The sequence below is a fragment of the Ostrea edulis genome, chromosome 7 (assembly GCF_947568905.1).
Source record: "Ostrea edulis chromosome 7, xbOstEdul1.1, whole genome shotgun sequence".
In the NCBI taxonomy this organism is placed as follows: domain Eukaryota; kingdom Metazoa; phylum Mollusca; class Bivalvia; order Ostreida; family Ostreidae; genus Ostrea; species Ostrea edulis.
Genome location: NC_079170.1, coordinates 40,976,603 through 41,003,574, shown reverse-complemented (window position 1 = coordinate 41,003,574; position 26,972 = coordinate 40,976,603). Strand labels below are relative to the sequence as shown.

The 26,972-nt window shown below is 35.1% G+C and overlaps 1 protein-coding gene and 1 long non-coding RNA gene across 5 annotated transcripts in view; one reads left to right on the top strand and one right to left on the bottom strand.

The window, feature by feature from the left end:
- LOC125675197 (uncharacterized) overlaps positions 1–26,972 on the bottom strand; it is a 229,268-nt gene that overhangs the window by 104,916 nt on the left and 97,380 nt on the right. The window lies entirely within an intron of this gene.
- The window catches only part of LOC125654519 (cell death abnormality protein 1-like), a 328,838-nt gene that overhangs the window by 249,225 nt on the left and 52,641 nt on the right, over positions 1–26,972 (top strand). Inside the window, exons 2-4 of one of the 2 annotated variants that reach the window (XM_048884487.2) lie at positions 26,001–26,253; positions 26,468–26,587; positions 26,858–26,906. In XM_048884487.2, coding sequence (XP_048740444.2) covers positions 26,037–26,253; positions 26,468–26,587; positions 26,858–26,906 — 386 coding nt within the window. In that variant the 5' untranslated portion in view covers positions 26,001–26,036. The remainder of the gene's footprint in view (positions 1–26,000; positions 26,254–26,467; positions 26,588–26,857; positions 26,907–26,972) is intronic. The other variant, XM_056144399.1, reaches the window with a different exon arrangement.

Genomic DNA, 26,972 nt, shown 5'->3' with positions numbered 1-26,972 from the left:
ATTGACTGAATTCCATGGGTTTCAAAAACTGCCATTCTCTTAAAGGTGGCAGGGGACAGTTTCTTTGGTTTTGAAACATGTGGATAGGGGGTATACACCAAAGTCAGATTATGACAGACTAATGAAAAATCATATTTCCCTTTTATGTCAATACTTGTATTTCATATTAGTGTAGTTAATAAATTATGACCCTAAATTACATGTAATCTATAAATACTGGTGCTGGTGCACAAAACATGCTCTGAGCAGGTTCCCCTTTTTTGCTTTGATTTTCCCTCATTTGGGCTAATCCGCACCACCCCCACACCATCACAGTACCAAACATGGGGATTTAGACACTGTGCACAATCAAGAACCCTATCTGCCCTTCTCAAAAATCTACCTCTCATATGGGGCCATCCACCTTCCCTCACAGCTACAGACCTTTTGCTAGACCCTGCATGTTTTCACCGGAATTTCTTCAGCAACTGACCACGTGTCTTAGTTTCGTATTTGCACCCATCTATATGCTAGGAATCATGGTGACACCTACATGTTGTATATCAACATTTTTACTAAGCACTCAGCTACATTTGACATGCATCCTAAAATTATTGTATACATTTTTACACATGTAATATCACTTCAAATACAGGGTAATTCCATTTTTTGAAAAAGTTGACCGGGCCTATAGTGCGAAACTGTCCCCTGCTACCTTTAAGAATTCTGACATCTCATGTCATTGGCGTCAACTCCCATTTTTGACAAATCTGACTTATTCTGAGTGAAACTACACCAATACATCATGTCGACCGCCCTAAATGTGTACGCAATAAAATTATTTAAAAACCCTACATTTCTGTGTATGATGTTGTCATTTTAGAGTGATGAGAGTGTTCGAGTAAGATCCCTGTGCCTAACAAATAATATTACAAGTATATTGTATCTATGGTAAAAGTGACCTTATATGTGGTGCTACATGCTGAACATGTAATCATGAGAACCTGTGTAGAAAATGATGGATTAGAGAGAGATAAAGGGACATAACTGCTCTTAAAATCAAGAAAATTTCCAACTTCACTGTCTACTTCTTTACATACTGTATATGTATAGACCTGAAATATGCTCTAATTAAGTAAACAACTCCCCAACAAGATTTTGAATACCTGTTCTCTTCTTACATTCTATTCTATGCCATCCTAATAGTGAAAACTAAAGATTCATGCAATTCAGTCAAATGTCAAAGGGGAGGTGGCTTGTTTACAAGTACCACCCACACATGAGAAAATGGTGTTAACTGTGTTTTTTGTGTACAAAATGTCTCTAAAATGACTTATTTCTCTATCTGCAAGTATTTTTTCATAAATATGTATCATGGTGCTGAGAAGAAATGTGATCTACTGTACCTGAGACCTGTCAATCAGTACAATTTGTTAATTACATGTAGAACATGTAAAACTACATGTAATCTATGTAAAAAGAATACACAGTATATGAAGTACCCCAAATAACATTATTTTAACCACTAAGCTTATTTACATGTACTTACATGTCACTATGATACTTGACCAGATTCTGGTTTTCCATAGTACTAAAGCATAGCTTACCCCCCTTGACTCTGTTGTCTACCATTGTGACACTAATGTGATACATCTATTGAAATAAGGGGTTGTATTACGTATCTAATACATTTATCTTGATACTATTAATGAAATTGACTGAATTCCATGGGTTTCAAAAACTGCCATTCTCTTAAAGGTGGCAGGGGACAGTTTCTTTGGTTTTGAAACATGTGGATAGGGGGTATACACCAAAGTCAGATTATGACAGACTAATGAAAAATCATATTTCCCTTTTATGTCAATACTTGTATTTCATATTAGTGTAGTTAATAAATTATGACCCTAAATTACATGTAATCTATAAATACTGGTGCTGGTGCACAAAACATGCTCTGAGCAGGTTCCCCTTTTTTGCTTTGATTTTCCCTCATTTGGGCTAATCCGCACCACCCCCACACCATCACAGTACCAAACATGGGGATTTAGACACTGTGCACAATCAAGAACCCTATCTGCCCTTCTCAAAAATCTACCTCTCATATGGGGCCATCCACCTTCCCTCACAGCTACAGACCTTTTGCTAGACCCTGCATGTTTTCACCGGAATTTCTTCAGCAACTGACCACGTGTCTTAGTTTCGTATTTGCACCCATCTATATGCTAGGAATCATGGTGACACCTACATGTTGTATATCAACATTTTTACTAAGCACTCAGCTACATTTGACATGCATCCTAAAATTATTGTATACATTTTTACACATGTAATATCACTTCAAATACAGGGTAATTCCATTTTTTGAAAAAGTTGACCGGGCCTATAGTGCGAAACTGTCCCCTGCTACCTTTAAGAATTCTGACATCTCATGTCATTGACGTCAACTCCCATTTTTGACAAATCTGACTTATTCTGAGTGAAACTACACCAATACATCATGTCGACCGCCCTAAATGTGTACGCAATAAAATTATTTAAAAACCCTACATTTCTGTGTATGATGTTGTCATTTTAGAGTGATGAGAGTGTTCGAGTAAGATCCCTGTACCTAACAAATAATATTACAAGTATATTGTATCTATGGTAAAAGTGACCTTATATGTGGTGCTACATGCTGAACATGTAATCATGAGAACCTGTGTAGAAAATGATGGATTAGAGAGAGATAAAGGGACATAACTGCTCTTAAAATCAAGAAAATTTCCAACTTCACTGTCTACTTCTTTACATACTGTATATGTATAGACCTGAAATATGCTCTAATTAAGTAAACAACTCCCCAACAAGATTTTGAATACCTGTTCTCTTCTTACATTCTATTCTATGCCATCCTAATAGTGAAAACTAAAGATTCATGCAATTCAGTCAAATGTCAAAGGGGAGGTGGCTTGTTTACAAGTACCACCCATAAATGAGAAAATGGTGTTAACTGTGTTTTTTGTGTACAAAATGTCTCTAAAATGACTTATTTCTCTATCTGCAAGTATTTTTTCATAAATATGTATCATGGTGCTGAGAAGAAATGTGATCTACTGTACCTGAGACCTGTCAATCAGTACAATTTGTTAATTACATGTAGAACATGTAAAACTACATGTAATCTATGTAAAAAGAATACACAGTATATGAAGTACCCCAAATAACATTATTTTAACCACTAAGCTTATTTACATGTACTTACATGTCACTATGATACTTGACCAGATTCTGGTTTTCCATAGTACTAAAGCATAGCTTACCCCCCTTGACTCTGTTGTCTACCATTGTGACACTAATGTGATACATCTATTGAAATAAGGGGTTGTATTACGTATCTAATACATTTATCTTGATACTATTAATGAAATTGACTGAATTCCATGGGTTTCAAAAACTGCCATTCTCTTAAAGGTGGCAGGGGACAGTTTCTTTGGTTTTGAAACATGTGGATAGGGGGTATACACCAAAGTCAGATTATGACAGACTAATGAAAAATCATATTTCCCTTTTATGTCAATACTTGTATTTCATATTAGTGTAGTTAATAAATTATGACCCTAAATTACATGTAATCTATAAATACTGGTGCTGGTGCACAAAACATGCTCTGAGCAGGTTCCCCTTTTTTGCTTTGATTTTCCCTCATTTGGGCTAATCCGCACCACCCCCACACCATCACAGTACCAAACATGGGGATTTAGACACTGTGCACAATCAAGAACCCTATCTGCCCTTCTCAAAAATCTACCTCTCATATGGGGCCATCCACCTTCCCTCACAGCTACAGACCTTTTGCTAGACCCTGCATGTTTTCACCGGAATTTCTTCAGCAACTGACCACGTGTCTTAGTTTCGTATTTGCACCCATCTATATGCTAGGAATCATGGTGACACCTACATGTTGTATATCAACATTTTTACTAAGCACTCAGCTACATTTGACATGCATCCTAAAATTATTGTATACATTTTTACACATGTAATATCACTTCAAATACAGGGTAATTCCATTTTTTGAAAAAGTTGACCGGGCCTATAGTGCGAAACTGTCCCCTGCTACCTTTAAGAATTCTGACATCTCATGTCATTGACGTCAACTCCCATTTTTGACAAATCTGACTTATTCTGAGTGAAACTACACCAATACATCATGTCGACCGCCCTAAATGTGTACGCAATAAAATTATTTAAAAACCCTACATTTCTGTGTATGATGTTGTCATTTTAGAGTGATGAGAGTGTTCGAGTAAGATCCCTGTACCTAACAAATAATATTACAAGTATATTGTATCTATGGTAAAAGTGACCTTATATGTGGTGCTACATGCTGAACATGTAATCATGAGAACCTGTGTAGAAAATGATGGATTAGAGAGAGATAAAGGGACATAACTGCTCTTAAAATCAAGAAAATTTCCAACTTCACTGTCTACTTCTTTACATACTGTATATGTATAGACCTGAAATATGCTCTAATTAAGTAAACAACTCCCCAACAAGATTTTGAATACCTGTTCTCTTCTTACATTCTATTCTATGCCATCCTAATAGTGAAAACTAAAGATTCATGCAATTCAGTCAAATGTCAAAGGGGAGGTGGCTTGTTTACAAGTACCACCCATAAATGAGAAAATGGTGTTAACTGTGTTTTTTGTGTACAAAATGTCTCTAAAATGACTTATTTCTCTATCTGCAAGTATTTTTTCATAAATATGTATCATGGTGCTGAGAAGAAATGTGATCTACTGTACCTGAGACCTGTCAATCAGTACAATTTGTTAATTACATGTAGAACATGTAAAACTACATGTAATCTATGTAAAAAGAATACACAGTATATGAAGTACCCCAAATAACATTATTTTAACCACTAAGCTTATTTACATGTACTTACATGTCACTATGATACTTGACCAGATTCTGGTTTTCCATAGTACTAAAGCATAGCTTACCCCCCTTGACTCTGTTGTCTACCATTGTGACACTAATGTGATACATCTATTGAAATAAGGGGTTGTATTACGTATCTAATACATTTATCTTGATACTATTAATGAAATTGACTGAATTCCATGGGTTTCAAAAACTGCCATTCTCTTAAAGGTGGCAGGGGACAGTTTCTTTGGTTTTGAAACATGTGGATAGGGGGTATACACCAAAGTCAGATTATGACAGACTAATGAAAAATCATATTTCCCTTTTATGTCAATACTTGTATTTCATATTAGTGTAGTTAATAAATTATGACCCTAAATTACATGTAATCTATAAATACTGGTGCTGGTGCACAAAACATGCTCTGAGCAGGTTCCCCTTTTTTGCTTTGATTTTCCCTCATTTGGGCTAATCCGCACCACCCCCACACCATCACAGTACCAAACATGGGGATTTAGACACTGTGCACAATCAAGAACCCTATCTGCCCTTCTCAAAAATCTACCTCTCATATGGGGCCATCCACCTTCCCTCACAGCTACAGACCTTTTGCTAGACCCTGCATGTTTTCACCGGAATTTCTTCAGCAACTGACCACGTGTCTTAGTTTCGTATTTGCACCCATCTATATGCTAGGAATCATGGTGACACCTACATGTTGTATATCAACATTTTTACTAAGCACTCAGCTACATTTGACATGCATCCTAAAATTATTGTATACATTTTTACACATGTAATATCACTTCAAATACAGGGTAATTCCATTTTTTGAAAAAGTTGACCGGGCCTATAGTGCGAAACTGTCCCCTGCTACCTTTAAGAATTCTGACATCTCATGTCATTGACGTCAACTCCCATTTTTGACAAATCTGACTTATTCTGAGTGAAACTACACCAATACATCATGTCGACCGCCCTAAATGTGTACGCAATAAAATTATTTAAAAACCCTACATTTCTGTGTATGATGTTGTCATTTTAGAGTGATGAGAGTGTTCGAGTAAGATCCCTGTACCTAACAAATAATATTACAAGTATATTGTATCTATGGTAAAAGTGACCTTATATGTGGTGCTACATGCTGAACATGTAATCATGAGAACCTGTGTAGAAAATGATGGATTAGAGAGAGATAAAGGGACATAACTGCTCTTAAAATCAAGAAAATTTCCAACTTCACTGTCTACTTCTTTACATACTGTATATGTATAGACCTGAAATATGCTCTAATTAAGTAAACAACTCCCCAACAAGATTTTGAATACCTGTTCTCTTCTTACATTCTATTCTATGCCATCCTAATAGTGAAAACTAAAGATTCATGCAATTCAGTCAAATGTCAAAGGGGAGGTGGCTTGTTTACAAGTACCACCCATAAATGAGAAAATGGTGTTAACTGTGTTTTTTGTGTACAAAATGTCTCTAAAATGACTTATTTCTCTATCTGCAAGTATTTTTTCATAAATATGTATCATGGTGCTGAGAAGAAATGTGATCTACTGTACCTGAGACCTGTCAATCAGTACAATTTGTTAATTACATGTAGAACATGTAAAACTACATGTAATCTATGTAAAAAGAATACACAGTATATGAAGTACCCCAAATAACATTATTTTAACCACTAAGCTTATTTACATGTACTTACATGTCACTATGATACTTGACCAGATTCTGGTTTTCCATAGTACTAAAGCATAGCTTACCCCCCTTGACTCTGTTGTCTACCATTGTGACACTAATGTGATACATCTATTGAAATAAGGGGTTGTATTACGTATCTAATACATTTATCTTGATACTATTAATGAAATTGACTGAATTCCATGGGTTTCAAAAACTGCCATTCTCTTAAAGGTGGCAGGGGACAGTTTCTTTGGTTTTGAAACATGTGGATAGGGGGTATACACCAAAGTCAGATTATGACAGACTAATGAAAAATCATATTTCCCTTTTATGTCAATACTTGTATTTCATATTAGTGTAGTTAATAAATTATGACCCTAAATTACATGTAATCTATAAATACTGGTGCTGGTGCACAAAACATGCTCTGAGCAGGTTCCCCTTTTTTGCTTTGATTTTCCCTCATTTGGGCTAATCCGCACCACCCCCACACCATCACAGTACCAAACATGGGGATTTAGACACTGTGCACAATCAAGAACCCTATCTGCCCTTCTCAAAAATCTACCTCTCATATGGGGCCATCCACCTTCCCTCACAGCTACAGACCTTTTGCTAGACCCTGCATGTTTTCACCGGAATTTCTTCAGCAACTGACCACGTGTCTTAGTTTCGTATTTGCACCCATCTATATGCTAGGAATCATGGTGACACCTACATGTTGTATATCAACATTTTTACTAAGCACTCAGCTACATTTGACATGCATCCTAAAATTATTGTATACATTTTTACACATGTAATATCACTTCAAATACAGGGTAATTCCATTTTTTGAAAAAGTTGACCGGGCCTATAGTGCGAAACTGTCCCCTGCTACCTTTAAGAATTCTGACATCTCATGTCATTGGCGTCAACTCCCATTTTTGACAAATCTGACTTATTCTGAGTGAAACTACACCAATACATCATGTCGACCGCCCTAAATGTGTACGCAATAAAATTATTTAAAAACCCTACATTTCTGTGTATGATGTTGTCATTTTAGAGTGATGAGAGTGTTCGAGTAAGATCCCTGTGCCTAACAAATAATATTACAAGTATATTGTATCTATGGTAAAAGTGACCTTATATGTGGTGCTACATGCTGAACATGTAATCATGAGAACCTGTGTAGAAAATGATGGATTAGAGAGAGATAAAGGGACATAACTGCTCTTAAAATCAAGAAAATTTCCAACTTCACTGTCTACTTCTTTACATACTGTATATGTATAGACCTGAAATATGCTCTAATTAAGTAAACAACTCCCCAACAAGATTTTGAATACCTGTTCTCTTCTTACATTCTATTCTATGCCATCCTAATAGTGAAAACTAAAGATTCATGCAATTCAGTCAAATGTCAAAGGGGAGGTGGCTTGTTTACAAGTACCACCCACACATGAGAAAATGGTGTTAACTGTGTTTTTTGTGTACAAAATGTCTCTAAAATGACTTATTTCTCTATCTGCAAGTATTTTTTCATAAATATGTATCATGGTGCTGAGAAGAAATGTGATCTACTGTACCTGAGACCTGTCAATCAGTACAATTTGTTAATTACATGTAGAACATGTAAAACTACATGTAATCTATGTAAAAAGAATACACAGTATATGAAGTACCCCAAATAACATTATTTTAACCACTAAGCTTATTTACATGTACTTACATGTCACTATGATACTTGACCAGATTCTGGTTTTCCATAGTACTAAAGCATAGCTTACCCCCCTTGACTCTGTTGTCTACCATTGTGACACTAATGTGATACATCTATTGAAATAAGGGGTTGTATTACGTATCTAATACATTTATCTTGATACTATTAATGAAATTGACTGAATTCCATGGGTTTCAAAAACTGCCATTCTCTTAAAGGTGGCAGGGGACAGTTTCTTTGGTTTTGAAACATGTGGATAGGGGTATACACCAAAGTCAGATTATGACAGACTAATGAAAAATCATATTTCCCTTTTATGTCAATACTTGTATTTCATATTAGTGTAGTTAATAAATTATGACCCTAAATTACATGTAATCTATAAATACTGGTGCTGGTGCACAAAACATGCTCTGAGCAGGTTCCCCTTTTTTGCTTTGATTTTCCCTCATTTGGGCTAATCCGCACCACCCCCACACCATCACAGTACCAAACATGGGGATTTAGACACTGTGCACAATCAAGAACCCTATCTGCCCTTCTCAAAAATCTACCTCTCATATGGGGCCATCCACCTTCCCTCACAGCTACAGACCTTTTGCTAGACCCTGCATGTTTTCACCGGAATTTCTTCAGCAACTGACCACGTGTCTTAGTTTCGTATTTGCACCCATCTATATGCTAGGAATCATGGTGACACCTACATGTTGTATATCAACATTTTTACTAAGCACTCAGCTACATTTGACATGCATCCTAAAATTATTGTATACATTTTTACACATGTAATATCACTTCAAATACAGGGTAATTCCATTTTTTGAAAAAGTTGACCGGGCCTATAGTGCGAAACTGTCCCCTGCTACCTTTAAGAATTCTGACATCTCATGTCATTGACGTCAACTCCCATTTTTGACAAATCTGACTTATTCTGAGTGAAACTACACCAATACATCATGTCGACCGCCCTAAATGTGTACGCAATAAAATTATTTAAAAACCCTACATTTCTGTGTATGATGTTGTCATTTTAGAGTGATGAGAGTGTTCGAGTAAGATCCCTGTACCTAACAAATAATATTACAAGTATATTGTATCTATGGTAAAAGTGACCTTATATGTGGTGCTACATGCTGAACATGTAATCATGAGAACCTGTGTAGAAAATGATGGATTAGAGAGAGATAAAGGGACATAACTGCTCTTAAAATCAAGAAAATTTCCAACTTCACTGTCTACTTCTTTACATACTGTATATGTATAGACCTGAAATATGCTCTAATTAAGTAAACAACTCCCCAACAAGATTTTGAATACCTGTTCTCTTCTTACATTCTATTCTATGCCATCCTAATAGTGAAAACTAAAGATTCATGCAATTCAGTCAAATGTCAAAGGGGAGGTGGCTTGTTTACAAGTACCACCCATAAATGAGAAAATGGTGTTAACTGTGTTTTTTGTGTACAAAATGTCTCTAAAATGACTTATTTCTCTATCTGCAAGTATTTTTTCATAAATATGTATCATGGTGCTGAGAAGAAATGTGATCTACTGTACCTGAGACCTGTCAATCAGTACAATTTGTTAATTACATGTAGAACATGTAAAACTACATGTAATCTATGTAAAAAGAATACACAGTATATGAAGTACCCCAAATAACATTATTTTAACCACTAAGCTTATTTACATGTACTTACATGTCACTATGATACTTGACCAGATTCTGGTTTTCCATAGTACTAAAGCATAGCTTACCCCCCTTGACTCTGTTGTCTACCATTGTGACACTAATGTGATACATCTATTGAAATAAGGGGTTGTATTACGTATCTAATACATTTATCTTGATACTATTAATGAAATTGACTGAATTCCATGGGTTTCAAAAACTGCCATTCTCTTAAAGGTGGCAGGGGACAGTTTCTTTGGTTTTGAAACATGTGGATAGGGGGTATACACCAAAGTCAGATTATGACAGACTAATGAAAAATCATATTTCCCTTTTATGTCAATACTTGTATTTCATATTAGTGTAGTTAATAAATTATGACCCTAAATTACATGTAATCTATAAATACTGGTGCTGGTGCACAAAACATGCTCTGAGCAGGTTCCCCTTTTTTGCTTTGATTTTCCCTCATTTGGGCTAATCCGCACCACCCCCACACCATCACAGTACCAAACATGGGGATTTAGACACTGTGCACAATCAAGAACCCTATCTGCCCTTCTCAAAAATCTACCTCTCATATGGGGCCATCCACCTTCCCTCACAGCTACAGACCTTTTGCTAGACCCTGCATGTTTTCACCGGAATTTCTTCAGCAACTGACCACGTGTCTTAGTTTCGTATTTGCACCCATCTATATGCTAGGAATCATGGTGACACCTACATGTTGTATATCAACATTTTTACTAAGCACTCAGCTACATTTGACATGCATCCTAAAATTATTGTATACATTTTTACACATGTAATATCACTTCAAATACAGGGTAATTCCATTTTTTGAAAAAGTTGACCGGGCCTATAGTGCGAAACTGTCCCCTGCTACCTTTAAGAATTCTGACATCTCATGTCATTGGCGTCAACTCCCATTTTTGACAAATCTGACTTATTCTGAGTGAAACTACACCAATACATCATGTCGACCGCCCTAAATGTGTACGCAATAAAATTATTTAAAAACCCTACATTTCTGTGTATGATGTTGTCATTTTAGAGTGATGAGAGTGTTCGAGTAAGATCCCTGTACCTAACAAATAATATTACAAGTATATTGTATCTATGGTAAAAGTGACCTTATATGTGGTGCTACATGCTGAACATGTAATCATGAGAACCTGTGTAGAAAATGATGGATTAGAGAGAGATAAAGGGACATAACTGCTCTTAAAATCAAGAAAATTTCCAACTTCACTGTCTACTTCTTTACATACTGAATATGTATAGACCTGAAATATGCTCTAATTAAGTAAACAACTCCCCAACAAGATTTTGAATACCTGTTCTCTTCTTACATTCTATTCTATGCCATCCTAATAGTGAAAACTAAAGATTCATGCAATTCAGTCAAATGTCAAAGGGGAGGTGGCTTGTTTACAAGTACCACCCACACATGAGAAAATGGTGTTAACTGTGTTTTTTGTGTACAAAATGTCTCTAAAATGACTTATTTCTCTATCTGCAAGTATTTTTTCATAAATATGTATCATGGTGCTGAGAAGAAATGTGATCTACTGTACCTGAGACCTGTCAATCAGTACAATTTGTTAATTACATGTAGAACATGTAAAACTACATGTAATCTATGTAAAAAGAATACACAGTATATGAAGTACCCCAAATAACATTATTTTAACCACTAAGCTTATTTACATGTACTTACATGTCACTATGATACTTGACCAGATTCTGGTTTTCCATAGTACTAAAGCATAGCTTACCCCCCTTGACTCTGTTGTCTACCATTGTGACACTAATGTGATACATCTATTGAAATAAGGGGTTGTATTACGTATCTAATACATTTATCTTGATACTATTAATGAAATTGACTGAATTCCATGGGTTTCAAAAACTGCCATTCTCTTAAAGGTGGCAGGGGACAGTTTCTTTGGTTTTGAAACATGTGGATAGGGGTATACACCAAAGTCAGATTATGACAGACTAATGAAAAATCATATTTCCCTTTTATGTCAATACTTGTATTTCATATTAGTGTAGTTAATAAATTATGACCCTAAATTACATGTAATCTATAAATACTGGTGCTGGTGCACAAAACATGCTCTGAGCAGGTTCCCCTTTTTTGCTTTGATTTTCCCTCATTTGGGCTAATCCGCACCACCCCCACACCATCACAGTACCAAACATGGGGATTTAGACACTGTGCACAATCAAGAACCCTATCTGCCCTTCTCAAAAATCTACCTCTCATATGGGGCCATCCACCTTCCCTCACAGCTACAGACCTTTTGCTAGACCCTGCATGTTTTCACCGGAATTTCTTCAGCAACTGACCACGTGTCTTAGTTTCGTATTTGCACCCATCTATATGCTAGGAATCATGGTGACACCTACATGTTGTATATCAACATTTTTACTAAGCACTCAGCTACATTTGACATGCATCCTAAAATTATTGTATACATTTTTACACATGTAATATCACTTCAAATACAGGGTAATTCCATTTTTTGAAAAAGTTGACCGGGCCTATAGTGCGAAACTGTCCCCTGCTACCTTTAAGAATTCTGACATCTCATGTCATTGGCGTCAACTCCCATTTTTGACAAATCTGACTTATTCTGAGTGAAACTACACCAATACATCATGTCGACCGCCCTAAATGTGTACGCAATAAAATTATTTAAAAACCCTACATTTCTGTGTATGATGTTGTCATTTTAGAGTGATGAGAGTGTTCGAGTAAGATCCCTGTACCTAACAAATAATATTACAAGTATATTGTATCTATGGTAAAAGTGACCTTATATGTGGTGCTACATGCTGAACATGTAATCATGAGAACCTGTGTAGAAAATGATGGATTAGAGAGAGATAAAGGGACATAACTGCTCTTAAAATCAAGAAAATTTCCAACTTCACTGTCTACTTCTTTACATACTGAATATGTATAGACCTGAAATATGCTCTAATTAAGTAAACAACTCCCCAACAAGATTTTGAATACCTGTTCTCTTCTTACATTCTATTCTATGCCATCCTAATAGTGAAAACTAAAGATTCATGCAATTCAGTCAAATGTCAAAGGGGAGGTGGCTTGTTTACAAGTACCACCCACACATGAGAAAATGGTGTTAACTGTGTTTTTTGTGTACAAAATGTCTCTAAAATGACTTATTTCTCTATCTGCAAGTATTTTTTCATAAATATGTATCATGGTGCTGAGAAGAAATGTGATCTACTGTACCTGAGACCTGTCAATCAGTACAATTTGTTAATTACATGTAGAACATGTAAAACTACATGTAATCTATGTAAAAAGAATACACAGTATATGAAGTACCCCAAATAACATTATTTTAACCACTAAGCTTATTTACATGTACTTACATGTCACTATGATACTTGACCAGATTCTGGTTTTCCATAGTACTAAAGCATAGCTTACCCCCCTTGACTCTGTTGTCTACCATTGTGACACTAATGTGATACATCTATTGAAATAAGGGGTTGTATTACGTATCTAATACATTTATCTTGATACTATTAATGAAATTGACTGAATTCCATGGGTTTCAAAAACTGCCATTCTCTTAAAGGTGGCAGGGGACAGTTTCTTTGGTTTTGAAACATGTGGATAGGGGTATACACCAAAGTCAGATTATGACAGACTAATGAAAAATCATATTTCCCTTTTATGTCAATACTTGTATTTCATATTAGTGTAGTTAATAAATTATGACCCTAAATTACATGTAATCTATAAATACTGGTGCTGGTGCACAAAACATGCTCTGAGCAGGTTCCCCTTTTTTGCTTTGATTTTCCCTCATTTGGGCTAATCCGCACCACCCCCACACCATCACAGTACCAAACATGGGGATTTAGACACTGTGCACAATCAAGAACCCTATCTGCCCTTCTCAAAAATCTACCTCTCATATGGGGCCATCCACCTTCCCTCACAGCTACAGACCTTTTGCTAGACCCTGCATGTTTTCACCGGAATTTCTTCAGCAACTGACCACGTGTCTTAGTTTCGTATTTGCACCCATCTATATGCTAGGAATCATGGTGACACCTACATGTTGTATATCAACATTTTTACTAAGCACTCAGCTACATTTGACATGCATCCTAAAATTATTGTATACATTTTTACACATGTAATATCACTTCAAATACAGGGTAATTCCATTTTTTGAAAAAGTTGACCGGGCCTATAGTGCGAAACTGTCCCCTGCTACCTTTAAGAATTCTGACATCTCATGTCATTGACGTCAACTCCCATTTTTGACAAATCTGACTTATTCTGAGTGAAACTACACCAATACATCATGTCGACCGCCCTAAATGTGTACGCAATAAAATTATTTAAAAACCCTACATTTCTGTGTATGATGTTGTCATTTTAGAGTGATGAGAGTGTTCGAGTAAGATCCCTGTACCTAACAAATAATATTACAAGTATATTGTATCTATGGTAAAAGTGACCTTATATGTGGTGCTACATGCTGAACATGTAATCATGAGAACCTGTGTAGAAAATGATGGATTAGAGAGAGATAAAGGGACATAACTGCTCTTAAAATCAAGAAAATTTCCAACTTCACTGTCTACTTCTTTACATACTGTATATGTATAGACCTGAAATATGCTCTAATTAAGTAAACAACTCCCCAACAAGATTTTGAATACCTGTTCTCTTCTTACATTCTATTCTATGCCATCCTAATAGTGAAAACTAAAGATTCATGCAATTCAGTCAAATGTCAAAGGGGAGGTGGCTTGTTTACAAGTACCACCCATAAATGAGAAAATGGTGTTAACTGTGTTTTTTGTGTACAAAATGTCTCTAAAATGACTTATTTCTCTATCTGCAAGTATTTTTTCATAAATATGTATCATGGTGCTGAGAAGAAATGTGATCTACTGTACCTGAGACCTGTCAATCAGTACAATTTGTTAATTACATGTAGAACATGTAAAACTACATGTAATCTATGTAAAAAGAATACACAGTATATGAAGTACCCCAAATAACATTATTTTAACCACTAAGCTTATTTACATGTACTTACATGTCACTATGATACTTGACCAGATTCTGGTTTTCCATAGTACTAAAGCATAGCTTACCCCCCTTGACTCTGTTGTCTACCATTGTGACACTAATGTGATACATCTATTGAAATAAGGGGTTGTATTACGTATCTAATACATTTATCTTGATACTATTAATGAAATTGACTGAATTCCATGGGTTTCAAAAACTGCCATTCTCTTAAAGGTGGCAGGGGACAGTTTCTTTGGTTTTGAAACATGTGGATAGGGGGTATACACCAAAGTCAGATTATGACAGACTAATGAAAAATCATATTTCCCTTTTATGTCAATACTTGTATTTCATATTAGTGTAGTTAATAAATTATGACCCTAAATTACATGTAATCTATAAATACTGGTGCTGGTGCACAAAACATGCTCTGAGCAGGTTCCCCTTTTTTGCTTTGATTTTCCCTCATTTGGGCTAATCCGCACCACCCCCACACCATCACAGTACCAAACATGGGGATTTAGACACTGTGCACAATCAAGAACCCTATCTGCCCTTCTCAAAAATCTACCTCTCATATGGGGCCATCCACCTTCCCTCACAGCTACAGACCTTTTGCTAGACCCTGCATGTTTTCACCGGAATTTCTTCAGCAACTGACCACGTGTCTTAGTTTCGTATTTGCACCCATCTATATGCTAGGAATCATGGTGACACCTACATGTTGTATATCAACATTTTTACTAAGCACTCAGCTACATTTGACATGCATCCTAAAATTATTGTATACATTTTTACACATGTAATATCACTTCAAATACAGGGTAATTCCATTTTTTGAAAAAGTTGACCGGGCCTATAGTGCGAAACTGTCCCCTGCTACCTTTAAGAATTCTGACATCTCATGTCATTGGCGTCAACTCCCATTTTTGACAAATCTGACTTATTCTGAGTGAAACTACACCAATACATCATGTCGACCGCCCTAAATGTGTACGCAATAAAATTATTTAAAAACCCTACATTTCTGTGTATGATGTTGTCATTTTAGAGTGATGAGAGTGTTCGAGTAAGATCCCTGTGCCTAACAAATAATATTACAAGTATATTGTATCTATGGTAAAAGTGACCTTATATGTGGTGCTACATGCTGAACATGTAATCATGAGAACCTGTGTAGAAAATGATGGATTAGAGAGAGATAAAGGGACATAACTGCTCTTAAAATCAAGAAAATTTCCAACTTCACTGTCTACTTCTTTACATACTGTATATGTATAGACCTGAAATATGCTCTAATTAAGTAAACAACTCCCCAACAAGATTTTGAATACCTGTTCTCTTCTTACATTCTATTCTATGCCATCCTAATAGTGAAAACTAAAGATTCATGCAATTCAGTCAAATGTCAAAGGGGAGGTGGCTTGTTTACAAGTACCACCCACACATGAGAAAATGGTGTTAACTGTGTTTTTTGTGTACAAAATGTCTCTAAAATGACTTATTTCTCTATCTGCAAGTATTTTTTCATAAATATGTATCATGGTGCTGAGAAGAAATGTGATCTACTGTACCTGAGACCTGTCAATCAGTACAATTTGTTAATTACATGTAGAACATGTAAAACTACATGTAATCTATGTAAAAAGAATACACAGTATATGAAGTACCCCAAATAACATTATTTTAACCACTAAGCTTATTTACATGTACTTACATGTCACTATGATACTTGACCAGATTCTGGTTTTCCATAGTACTAAAGCATAGCTTACCCCCCTTGACTCTGTTGTCTACCATTGTGACACTAATGTGATACATCTATTGAAATAAGGGGTTGTATTACGTATCTAATACATTTATCTTGATACTATTAATGAAATTGACTGAATTCCATGGGTTTCAAAAACTGCCATTCTCTTAAAGGTGGCAGGGGACAGTTTCTTTGGTTTTGAAACATGTGGATAGGGGTATACACCAAAGTCAGATTATGACAGACTAATGAAAAATCATATTTCCCTTTTATGTCAATACTTGTATTTCATATTAGTGTAGTTAATAAATTATGACCCTAAATTACATGTAATCTATAAATACTGGTGCTGGTGCACAAAACATGCTCTGAGCAGGTTCCCCTTTTTTGCTTTGATTTTCCCTCATTTGGGCTAATCCGCACCACCCCCACACCATCACAGTACCAAACATGGGGATTTAGACACTGTGCACAATCAAGAACCCTATCTGCCCTTCTCAAAAATCTACCTCTCATATGGGGCCATCCACCTTCCCTCACAGCTACAGACCTTTTGCTAGACCCTGCATGTTTTCACCGGAATTTCTTCAGCAACTGACCACGTGTCTTAGTTTCGTATTTGCACCCATCTATATGCTAGGAATCATGGTGACACCTACATGTTGTATATCAACATTTTTACTAAGCACTCAGCTACATTTGACATGCATCCTAAAAGTATTGTATACATTTTTACACATGTAATATCACTTCAAATACAGGGTAATTCCATTTTTTGAAAAAGTTGACCGGGCCTATAGTGCGAAACTGTCCCCTGCTACCTTTAAGAATTCTGACATCTCATGTCATTGGCGTCAACTCCCATTTTTGACAAATCTGACTTATTCTGAGTGAAACTACACCAATACATCATGTCGACCGCCCTAAATGTGTACGCAATAAAATTATTTAAAAATCCTACATTTCTGTGTATGATGTTGTCATTTTAGAGTGATGAGAGTGTTCGAGTAAGATCCCTGTGCCTAACAAATAATATTACAAGTATATTGTATCTATGGTAAAAGTGACCTTATATGTGGTGCTACATGCTGAACATGTAATCATGAGAACCTGTGTAGAAAATGATGGATTAGAGAGAGATAAAGGGACATAACTGCTCTTAAAATCAAGAAAATTTCCAACTTCACTGTCTACTTCTTTACATACTGTATATGTATAGACCTGAAATATGCTCTAATTAAGTAAACAACTCCCCAACAAGATTTTGAATACCTGTTCTCTTCTTACATTCTATTCTATGCCATCCTAATAGTGAAAACTAAAGATTCATGCAATTCAGTCAAATGTCAAAGGGGAGGTGGCTTGTTTACAAGTACCACCCACAAATGAGAAAATGGTGTTAACTGTGTTTTTTGTGTACAAAATGTCTCTAAAATGACTTATTTCTCTATCTGCAAGTATTTTTTCATAAATATGTATCATGGTGCTGAGAAGAAATGTGATCTACTGTACCTGAGACCTGTCAATCAGTACAATTTGTTAATTACATGTAGAACATGTAAAACTACATGTAATCTATGTAAAAAGAATACACAGTATATGAAGTACCCCAAATAACATTATTTTAACCACTAAGCTTATTTACATGTACTTACATGTCACTATGATACTTGACCAGATTCTGGTTTTCCATAGTACTAAAGCATAGCTTACCCCCCTTGACTCTGTTGTCTACCATTGTGACACTAATGTGATACATCTATTGAAATAAGGGGTTGTATTACGTATCTAATACATTTATCTTGATACTATTAATGAAATTGACTGAATTCCATGGGTTTCAAAAACTGCCATTCTCTTAAAGGTGGCAGGGGACAGTTTCTTTGGTTTTGAAACATGTGGATAGGGGTATACACCAAAGTCAGATTATGACAGACTAATGAAAAATCATATTTCCTTTTTATGTCAATACTTGTATTTCATATTAGTGTAGTTAATAAATTATGACCCTAAATTACATGTAATCTATAAATACTGGTGCTGGTGCACAAAACATGCTCTGAGCAGGTTCCCCTTTTTTGCTTTGATTTTCCCTCATTTGGGCTAATCCGCACCACCCCCACACCATCACAGTACCAAACATGGGGATTTAGACACTGTGCACAATCAAGAACCCTATCTGCCCTTCTCAAAAATCTACCTCTCATATGGGGCCATCCACCTTCCCTCACAGCTACAGACCTTTTGCTAGACCCTGCATGTTTTCACCGGAATTTCTTCAGCAACTGACCACGTGTCTTAGTTTCGTATTTGCACCCATCTATATGCTAGGAATCATGGTGACACCTACATGTTGTATATCAACATTTTTACTAAGCACTCAGCTACATTTGACATGCATCCTAAAATTATTGTATACATTTTTACACATGTAATATCACTTCAAATACAGGGTAATTCCATTTTTTGAAAAAGTTGACCGGGCCTATAGTGCGAAACTGTCCCCTGCTACCTTTAAGAATTCTGACATCTCATGTCATTGACGTCAACTCCCATTTTTGACAAATCTGACTTATTCTGAGTGAAACTACACCAATACATCATGTCGACCGCCCTAAATGTGTACGCAATAAAATTATTTAAAAACCCTACATTTCTGTGTATGATGTTGTCATTTTAGAGTGATGAGAGTGTTCGAGTAAGATCCCTGTACCTAACAAATAATATTACAAGTATATTGTATCTATGGTAAAAGTGACCTTATATGTGGTGCTACATGCTGAACATGTAATCATGAGAACCTGTGTAGAAAATGATGGATTAGAGAGAGATAAAGGGACATAACTGCTCTTAAAATCAAGAAAATTTCCAACTTCACTGTCTACTTCTTTACATACTGTATATGTATAGACCTGAAATATGCTCTAATTAAGTAAACAACTCCCCAACAAGATTTTGAATACCTGTTCTCTTCTTACATTCTATTCTATGCCATCCTAATAGTGAAAACTAAAGATTCATGCAATTCAGTCAAATGTCAAAGGGGAGGTGGCTTGTTTACAAGTACCACCCATAAATGAGAAAATGGTGTTAACTGTGTTTTTTGTGTACAAAATGTCTCTAAAATGACTTATTTCTCTATCTGCAAGTATTTTTTCATAAATATGTATCATGGTGCTGAGAAGAAATGTGATCTACTGTACCTGAGACCTGTCAATCAGTACAATTTGTTAATTACATGTAGAACATGTAAAACTACATGTAATCTATGTAAAAAGAATACACAGTATATGAAGTACCCCAAATAACATTATTTTAACCACTAAGCTTATTTACATGTACTTACATGTCACTATGATACTTGACCAGATTCTGGTTTTCCATAGTACTAAAGCATAGCTTACCCCCTTGACTCTGTTGTCTACCATTGTGACACTAATGTGATACATCTATTGAAATAAGGGGTTGTATTACGTATCTAATACATTTATCTTGATACTATTAATGAAATTGACTGAATTCCATGGGTTTCAAAAACTGCCATTCTCTTAAAGGTGGCAGGGGACAGTTTCTTTGGTTTTGAAACATGTGGATAGGGGGTATACACCAAAGTCAGATTATGACAGACTAATGAAAAATCATATTTCCCTTTTATGTCAATACTTGTATTTCATATTAGTGTAGTTAATAAATTATGACCCTAAATTACATGTAATCTATAAATACTGGTGCTGGTGCACAAAACATGCTCTGAGCAGGTTCCCCTTTTTTGCTTTGATTTTCCCTCATTTGGGCTAATCCGCACCACCCCCACACCATCACAGTACCAAACATGGGGATTTAGACACTGTGCACAATCAAGAACCCTATCTGCCCTTCTCAAAAATCTACCTCTCATATGGGGCCATCCACCTTCCCTCACAGCTACAGACCTTTTGCTAGACCCTGCATGTTTTCACCGGAATTTCTTCAGCAACTGACCACGTGTCTTAGTTTCGTATTTGCACCCATCTATATGCTAGGAATCATGGTGACACCTACATGTTGTATATCAACATTTTTACTAAGCACTCAGCTACATTTGACATGCATCCTAAAATTATTGTATACATTTTTACACATGTAATATCACTTCAAATACAGGGTAATTCCATTTTTTGAAAAAGTTGACCGGGCCTATAGTGCGAAACTGTCTCCTGCTACCTCGGCCATAGTTGTGCTGCGAAAGTGAAACCGAAAGTTTAGTAAATCGTACGTGGTATTAGTCTATGACACAAACGGTTTCAAGTGAAATTGAAAGTAATAGCTACTACTGTATATTTTAATGTAGACAAGAATGGATTAATTATTAGTGTTAGAAGAAATGAAATAAAATTTATGTGTATATTTAATGGGAATATTTCAGCATAGAGTACTAAATAACCACCCCCCCCCCTCCAATTTTCTAAGCACCCGGGGTGATCAATAGGACGAATATGGTATGTATAAACTGTTAGTTGATATTAGGGGAATCTTTGTATAATAGACACACAGTAGAGAAATTCCAGCATAGGAGTTATCGCCCTTTACCAACTGGGCTATCAGGCCATCGGTGAGCAGCCCGATTGACTGCTGCTGGATATTGTACATGTGTTTTCTATCCTGAAGCCTTCACAAGGACAAAAAATAAAAACAAACAACTTGTTGGATAAAAACCAATCACAAATTATGGAAGATCTTTTTTTAAACATTTTTATCTACTCCTACAGTTTTTATTCAAATGTTGCTGAAATCTTTCTCCTTTCCTTTACTATGTTTATCCAACATAATATGTAAACAATAATAAGCTTCAAGAAATAGTATAGCAAATAAGAAATGAAATGTGCCTTTTTTTTTAAAAAATGAATCCATTTAATTCATGAAAAGAAAATCTTTAAAAACAGATAAAATTTCTTTGAATTCTAATTATAACAAGAAAAAATTAAAACAGTTCATCATTTCATATGATTGTGATAGCATCAGTTATCTGATCCAATATTTCAAAGATTGCACATGGAATTTTTTAAAGGCAGATTTTGAACAGTCATGGACACAATGATTTTGGGATGGTTACATGCACATATCTATACCTCAGGATGTTCCTAATGTAATTTGAGATGCTAATTCATATTTCTTCTGCAATTTGTTTCAAATCGACAGTACATGATTAATCAAAATGTAAATGATCACAGGTCGACCCTTACAGTATATGACAAGTCATTTTACCATGTTTACAAGGAAGTTAAAAGGCACACACAAAAAACCCATCGTGACATCGTTTCAAATATTTGAAAACCTTTCTAGTTCAACAGGGATTTAAAGTAGATAAAATAAACAAATCAGTGGACCATTAAACCCTTAGAACTCTAGTCTAATTAACCCTACATCTCCATTGGATTTAGAGTGCATTTTAATGCAACCCATATTTCTACACTTCTTTCTAAATCTAGGTAATTTATTATAACAATACTAAATAGTTCATGATATCCATAATATAATCAATAGATAGATTATTATAGCTCATGTTTTGATTGCATTTTGTATCACTCTAGAATAAATATATAATTTATTATATCATTCACTAAAAACCCATGCATGTACCCAGTGTTAAAATAAATCAGAATGGTATATTTTAATCATTTACTATCTATTATCAATTATAGGAACTCAATATGCTTACCATTGTATTTTGAAATGTGTCCAACAGAAAAGCCACTTTTGTACAGATCAGTCTTAACCCAATCGACACTTTCCTCCTCTAAAACAATAAAAAATGTGTACATGCATTCATTTTGGATGCAGAAAAAAAAATGTCATAAATTCTTATTACACGATTTGTTTTATTTCATAATTCTCTAAGAGCAATAATTACTCCTACTCCTTGAAGATTAATTGTATATTGTTTAATGCCCCTCTCAATAATTTTTCACTCATATGGAGACATGCATCACCATTGCCGGTAAAGGGCTGCAGTATTTAAAGGCCTATGCTTGGTGCTTACGGGCTTTGAGCTTCAACGTGCCACACCTGCTGTGACACCTCTGTTTTTGCGGACTTGTCTGAAGGACCCATTTAGTCAACTCTTACGACAAGCAAGGGGTACTGAGGACCTATTCTAACCCGGTTTTCCACAGGAGTTATGAAAAAGATGACAGATGTCATGTAATTGGCACGTTTGGCAAGAGATACATAAATTTTTATGTCCCAGAATTAAACATTTTTTCCACAGCTATATCACAGAAGAAATTATCAAGAACTAAATATTTCAGTAGAAAGTCATAGAAAAGCATATGCAGTCACAGGAACCATATAGGCGATTCAATATTGAATCAGTGGGACAAGATATTTTTAAAACGTGGATAAATTAGTATTATGTGGTAATGACACATTTAGCTAAGCTTCCTAAAACATGAAAATGAAAAACGTAAAAAGGGACAAAATAAATTGGTGAGAAATACATGTAGTTATATCTTTCGAATTTCCTCCATTGTTTACAATAGTGCAATATCTTTGAAAGAGGCGCCTATGACAGGAACCAGTCATTTTCTCTGTAGTAATAATAGTAGGGAACATAATGGGGTGGTATACTATAGACCCTACTATTATTATTACAGACAAAACTACCGGTTCCTGAGGTGCAATACGTACACAATCAAAATAAGGACAATGCACATTGCATTGAAAACTGCACGGCGTCTCCTGCATTGTGTCGCTAAGTGTAGGGCATAATGACGACACATTTTCGGGATTCTCTATATCCTAGAAAATCTTTATATCAATGCTAAAACATAGTAAACGACAAATATTGTCCTAGTCTTGTGTCATGGCGTGACAAGACTCGGAGACGGTAGACCCCTCTTTCGCTGCCCACTGAAGAAAACAAACGCGGCCCGGTTACTCGTACTCGTGGGGGAAATTGTAATAGCCTAAAACCTAACAATATATAATTTGCGAGAAATGTGCCTTGAAATCATTTTTGAAACCAAAATAAGAAAAAATTACTTACACGTGACAACATCTTCGCAGACGCTGGATCCTTTCCGGGTGTCTCCGAAGGTTCCCGAAGTTCATTTCCGTAACATGACAGCAAAACAGAACGCAACAAAAAAATCACGGTGTTGGGAAATTCAAAATTTTTAAATACCATCTTTAAAAATTTTAATCTAAATAATCTGACACCTAGTGGTTCAGATTAAGGAAAAAATCAAACGAAATTTAAATATATTTCCGCTTTCGTTTGTGATGCCCATTTGAAAAATGTCTACACAAGTCGTGAAACGTATATTGCCAAAATAATACACGCTGGTTTTTAACAACTCTAGAATTTACACTTTTATGAATAAAATGAAATCTTTTTGCCCGAAATGTAAAGTTTAGATTCTAAATTTAAGGAAAGAAAACACATTTTACTCAAAAGTTAAGTACATAATTTCATTTTACAAGTAGAAAATTGGGCAGACTTAAAAACGTCAGTCTAATTTTTACGTCTGCCTAACGCTGGTCTATAAATATTTTACGTCCGCTGAAGTCTTATAATAGGTATATATATATATATATATATATATATATATATATATATATATATATATATATATACTACAATAACTGCTTATTGAATTATTGAATATGAATTATGCTTCTTTAACCTTTAATTCATGCTCTTTATGAAAAGGTGTATCTACAGGTATCACGCAATATATAATTAATTATAAATGAGATAAGCTGAATAAACATTCAACACTGGTTTGGGAAAGGATTATCCTCAATATAGGAACTGACTAGTTTCGCAGCAAGTCAATTCTGGTTCCATATCTGAATGTCAAATTACAAAAGTGCCGATACGAATTTTTAAATGAATTGTTTACAGGCCAAAAAAAACAAAAAAAAAAAAGAAAAGGAAAAGCCCTCACACATACAAACAAACCCAAACACATCGAGGTAATGGTACTCTTAATTTTGTTTTAAACTCACCAATCTGTTACGTTTTACGTCATAGTTTCATTCGACTATGAAAAACTAAAAATTGCCAATGCTGATCGGATTTACTTAGCATCTGTCAATCCTATTGAAAATGGATATACACATGTCTTATTCCTGATGCTATGTATAGGAGTTACTAGATTGATCACTGACTGTTTCTTATCTTCACGTTTTTATTATTGTGTGGTTGTTGCATGTGAGACATAGGTGAGACATAAGAATGAACAAATAACTTTGGAGAGTTATCGATATAGGGGTTTTTCTTGATTGAAATGATGTAGGTTTGGTGTGTTCAGGGGTTTGTGTTTGCCCAACTCTTATGCTTATATCCTTCTTTAAACTTGTATCCTTATAGAATTTATGAGATTGATCACCGTTCGCTTTCATTTTTATAAATCCACAGTGTAAAGGTCAACGTCCTTAAAGAAAAAAAGATAATTATAAGGTTTGGTAGCATTTTACAATTAAATTTAAGATACAAATTAAAGACAGCATGTGAAAAACGCGATATACTATACCAAACAGGATGTAAAAAAAAATTTGGATACTTAAACAACAAAAGTTCATAATTCTAAAGTACTCTTGACTGTGAAGCGTGGATAACTTCCCTCAGTTAAGCACATACAATGGACAGTTTGACTAAACCGAATGATAAATATATACAATGTATCTAGAATGTCCACAGCTACGCTTTCATACCATACCACGACATAGGGATCCACTCGGCAAATGAAATCATACATTCAATCTTATATCGGAAAAATTCAACAGTAGAAATTGGTGCTTTACCTGTGAAGTGATGAATCTTTAAAATACTGGACCAGAAATGCTTGCAGATGAGCCTAGTCTTTTCAAATTATGTTTTTTTTAAAATGAAATTTGAAAATCTACTTTAATGTTTATTGTTTGGTACTTTTGGATATATTTTAGAGACATGTATATCACACATCATGTACTATTATTCAATGAAATGTAGTTTTAGTTTTTTTTGTTTTTGTTTTTTTTTTTTTTTTTTTTAGAAATAATCAACAACTCCAAAGCGCCTTAGGTTGTGTGTATACATATTGCGTTATTCTATGATAAAACGCAAACTGCAATGTTGTCTTTGGTTTCAATAAGCTAGAATGATAAAAATGTTTTTTCCCTTTGCTTTTGTGTTTTGATATTGACATAAATCAAAGCACAACATGTTTTTTCGTATATCTGTGTGTAGATATCGGTCAACACATGGTTGGGAACTGTTCGATGTATGGAATTGTCAAGGGATGCTTGTAAAATATCATTGGATACTTTATCACGCGTGTCCAAATGCCCTACAAACCAAGAAGAATATGAATCTGAGGCAAAGAGGAAGAACTGCTTTCAATACAACAACGCGAAATGTCCACCACTTCTGTATCATTGTGTCTGGAATGACAATACAACATATTTGGTCGAAGTGTGTGCGGCATCACGGTTTATTTTGGGTAAGTCTGTCTTGATCATTTTCATCATTTAAATAAACGTTTCCGTACATACATGTAAGTGTCTTCATGCTTGCATAATTACTATATGCTATCAAAATTATGTAGAATATATACATAAAATGTGAAAATCATGCAACGGCACATCCAAATGGATGAATGAAAAAAAAATGAAATTTATTATTATTATCATTAGACTTATATTTCACTATTACAGGTGGAAAATGTGCCTTATTCAATACAGGTTATCTCATCATTCGCGATAACTATGTAAGAAACTGTTCCTACCTAGCCCCTCCATGTTCGCAGTTCTATACGTCTACGGAGTCCTACAAATGTAAGGTTTTGATAAAAAATCACAATACGAAGTTTTACTTTTAAAAGTTCATACATGCAAAAACAATCTTACTGTATCTAAATGGGCAAAGAATATCGCACTGCAATTTTTTTCATTAAGAATGATAACTTTCTTAATACTGGAGTGCATGATCAGATGCCAGCGTCAAATTACAAGTTGTAGATGTCGTGTTTGAATACATGTTTGTTTTGAAAATGGTAATTGTGGATTCCCTATAAATGCGTCATTGGAATTGTTCATTTTTTGTAGACTCTGGATGTTATACATTGGATGAGAATTCAAAACCTGTAACAGTGGGGTCAGTTTATGTTTTTTACTGCATATCTTAAACCTTGTTCATCATTGAGAAATCATGTTTCAACGA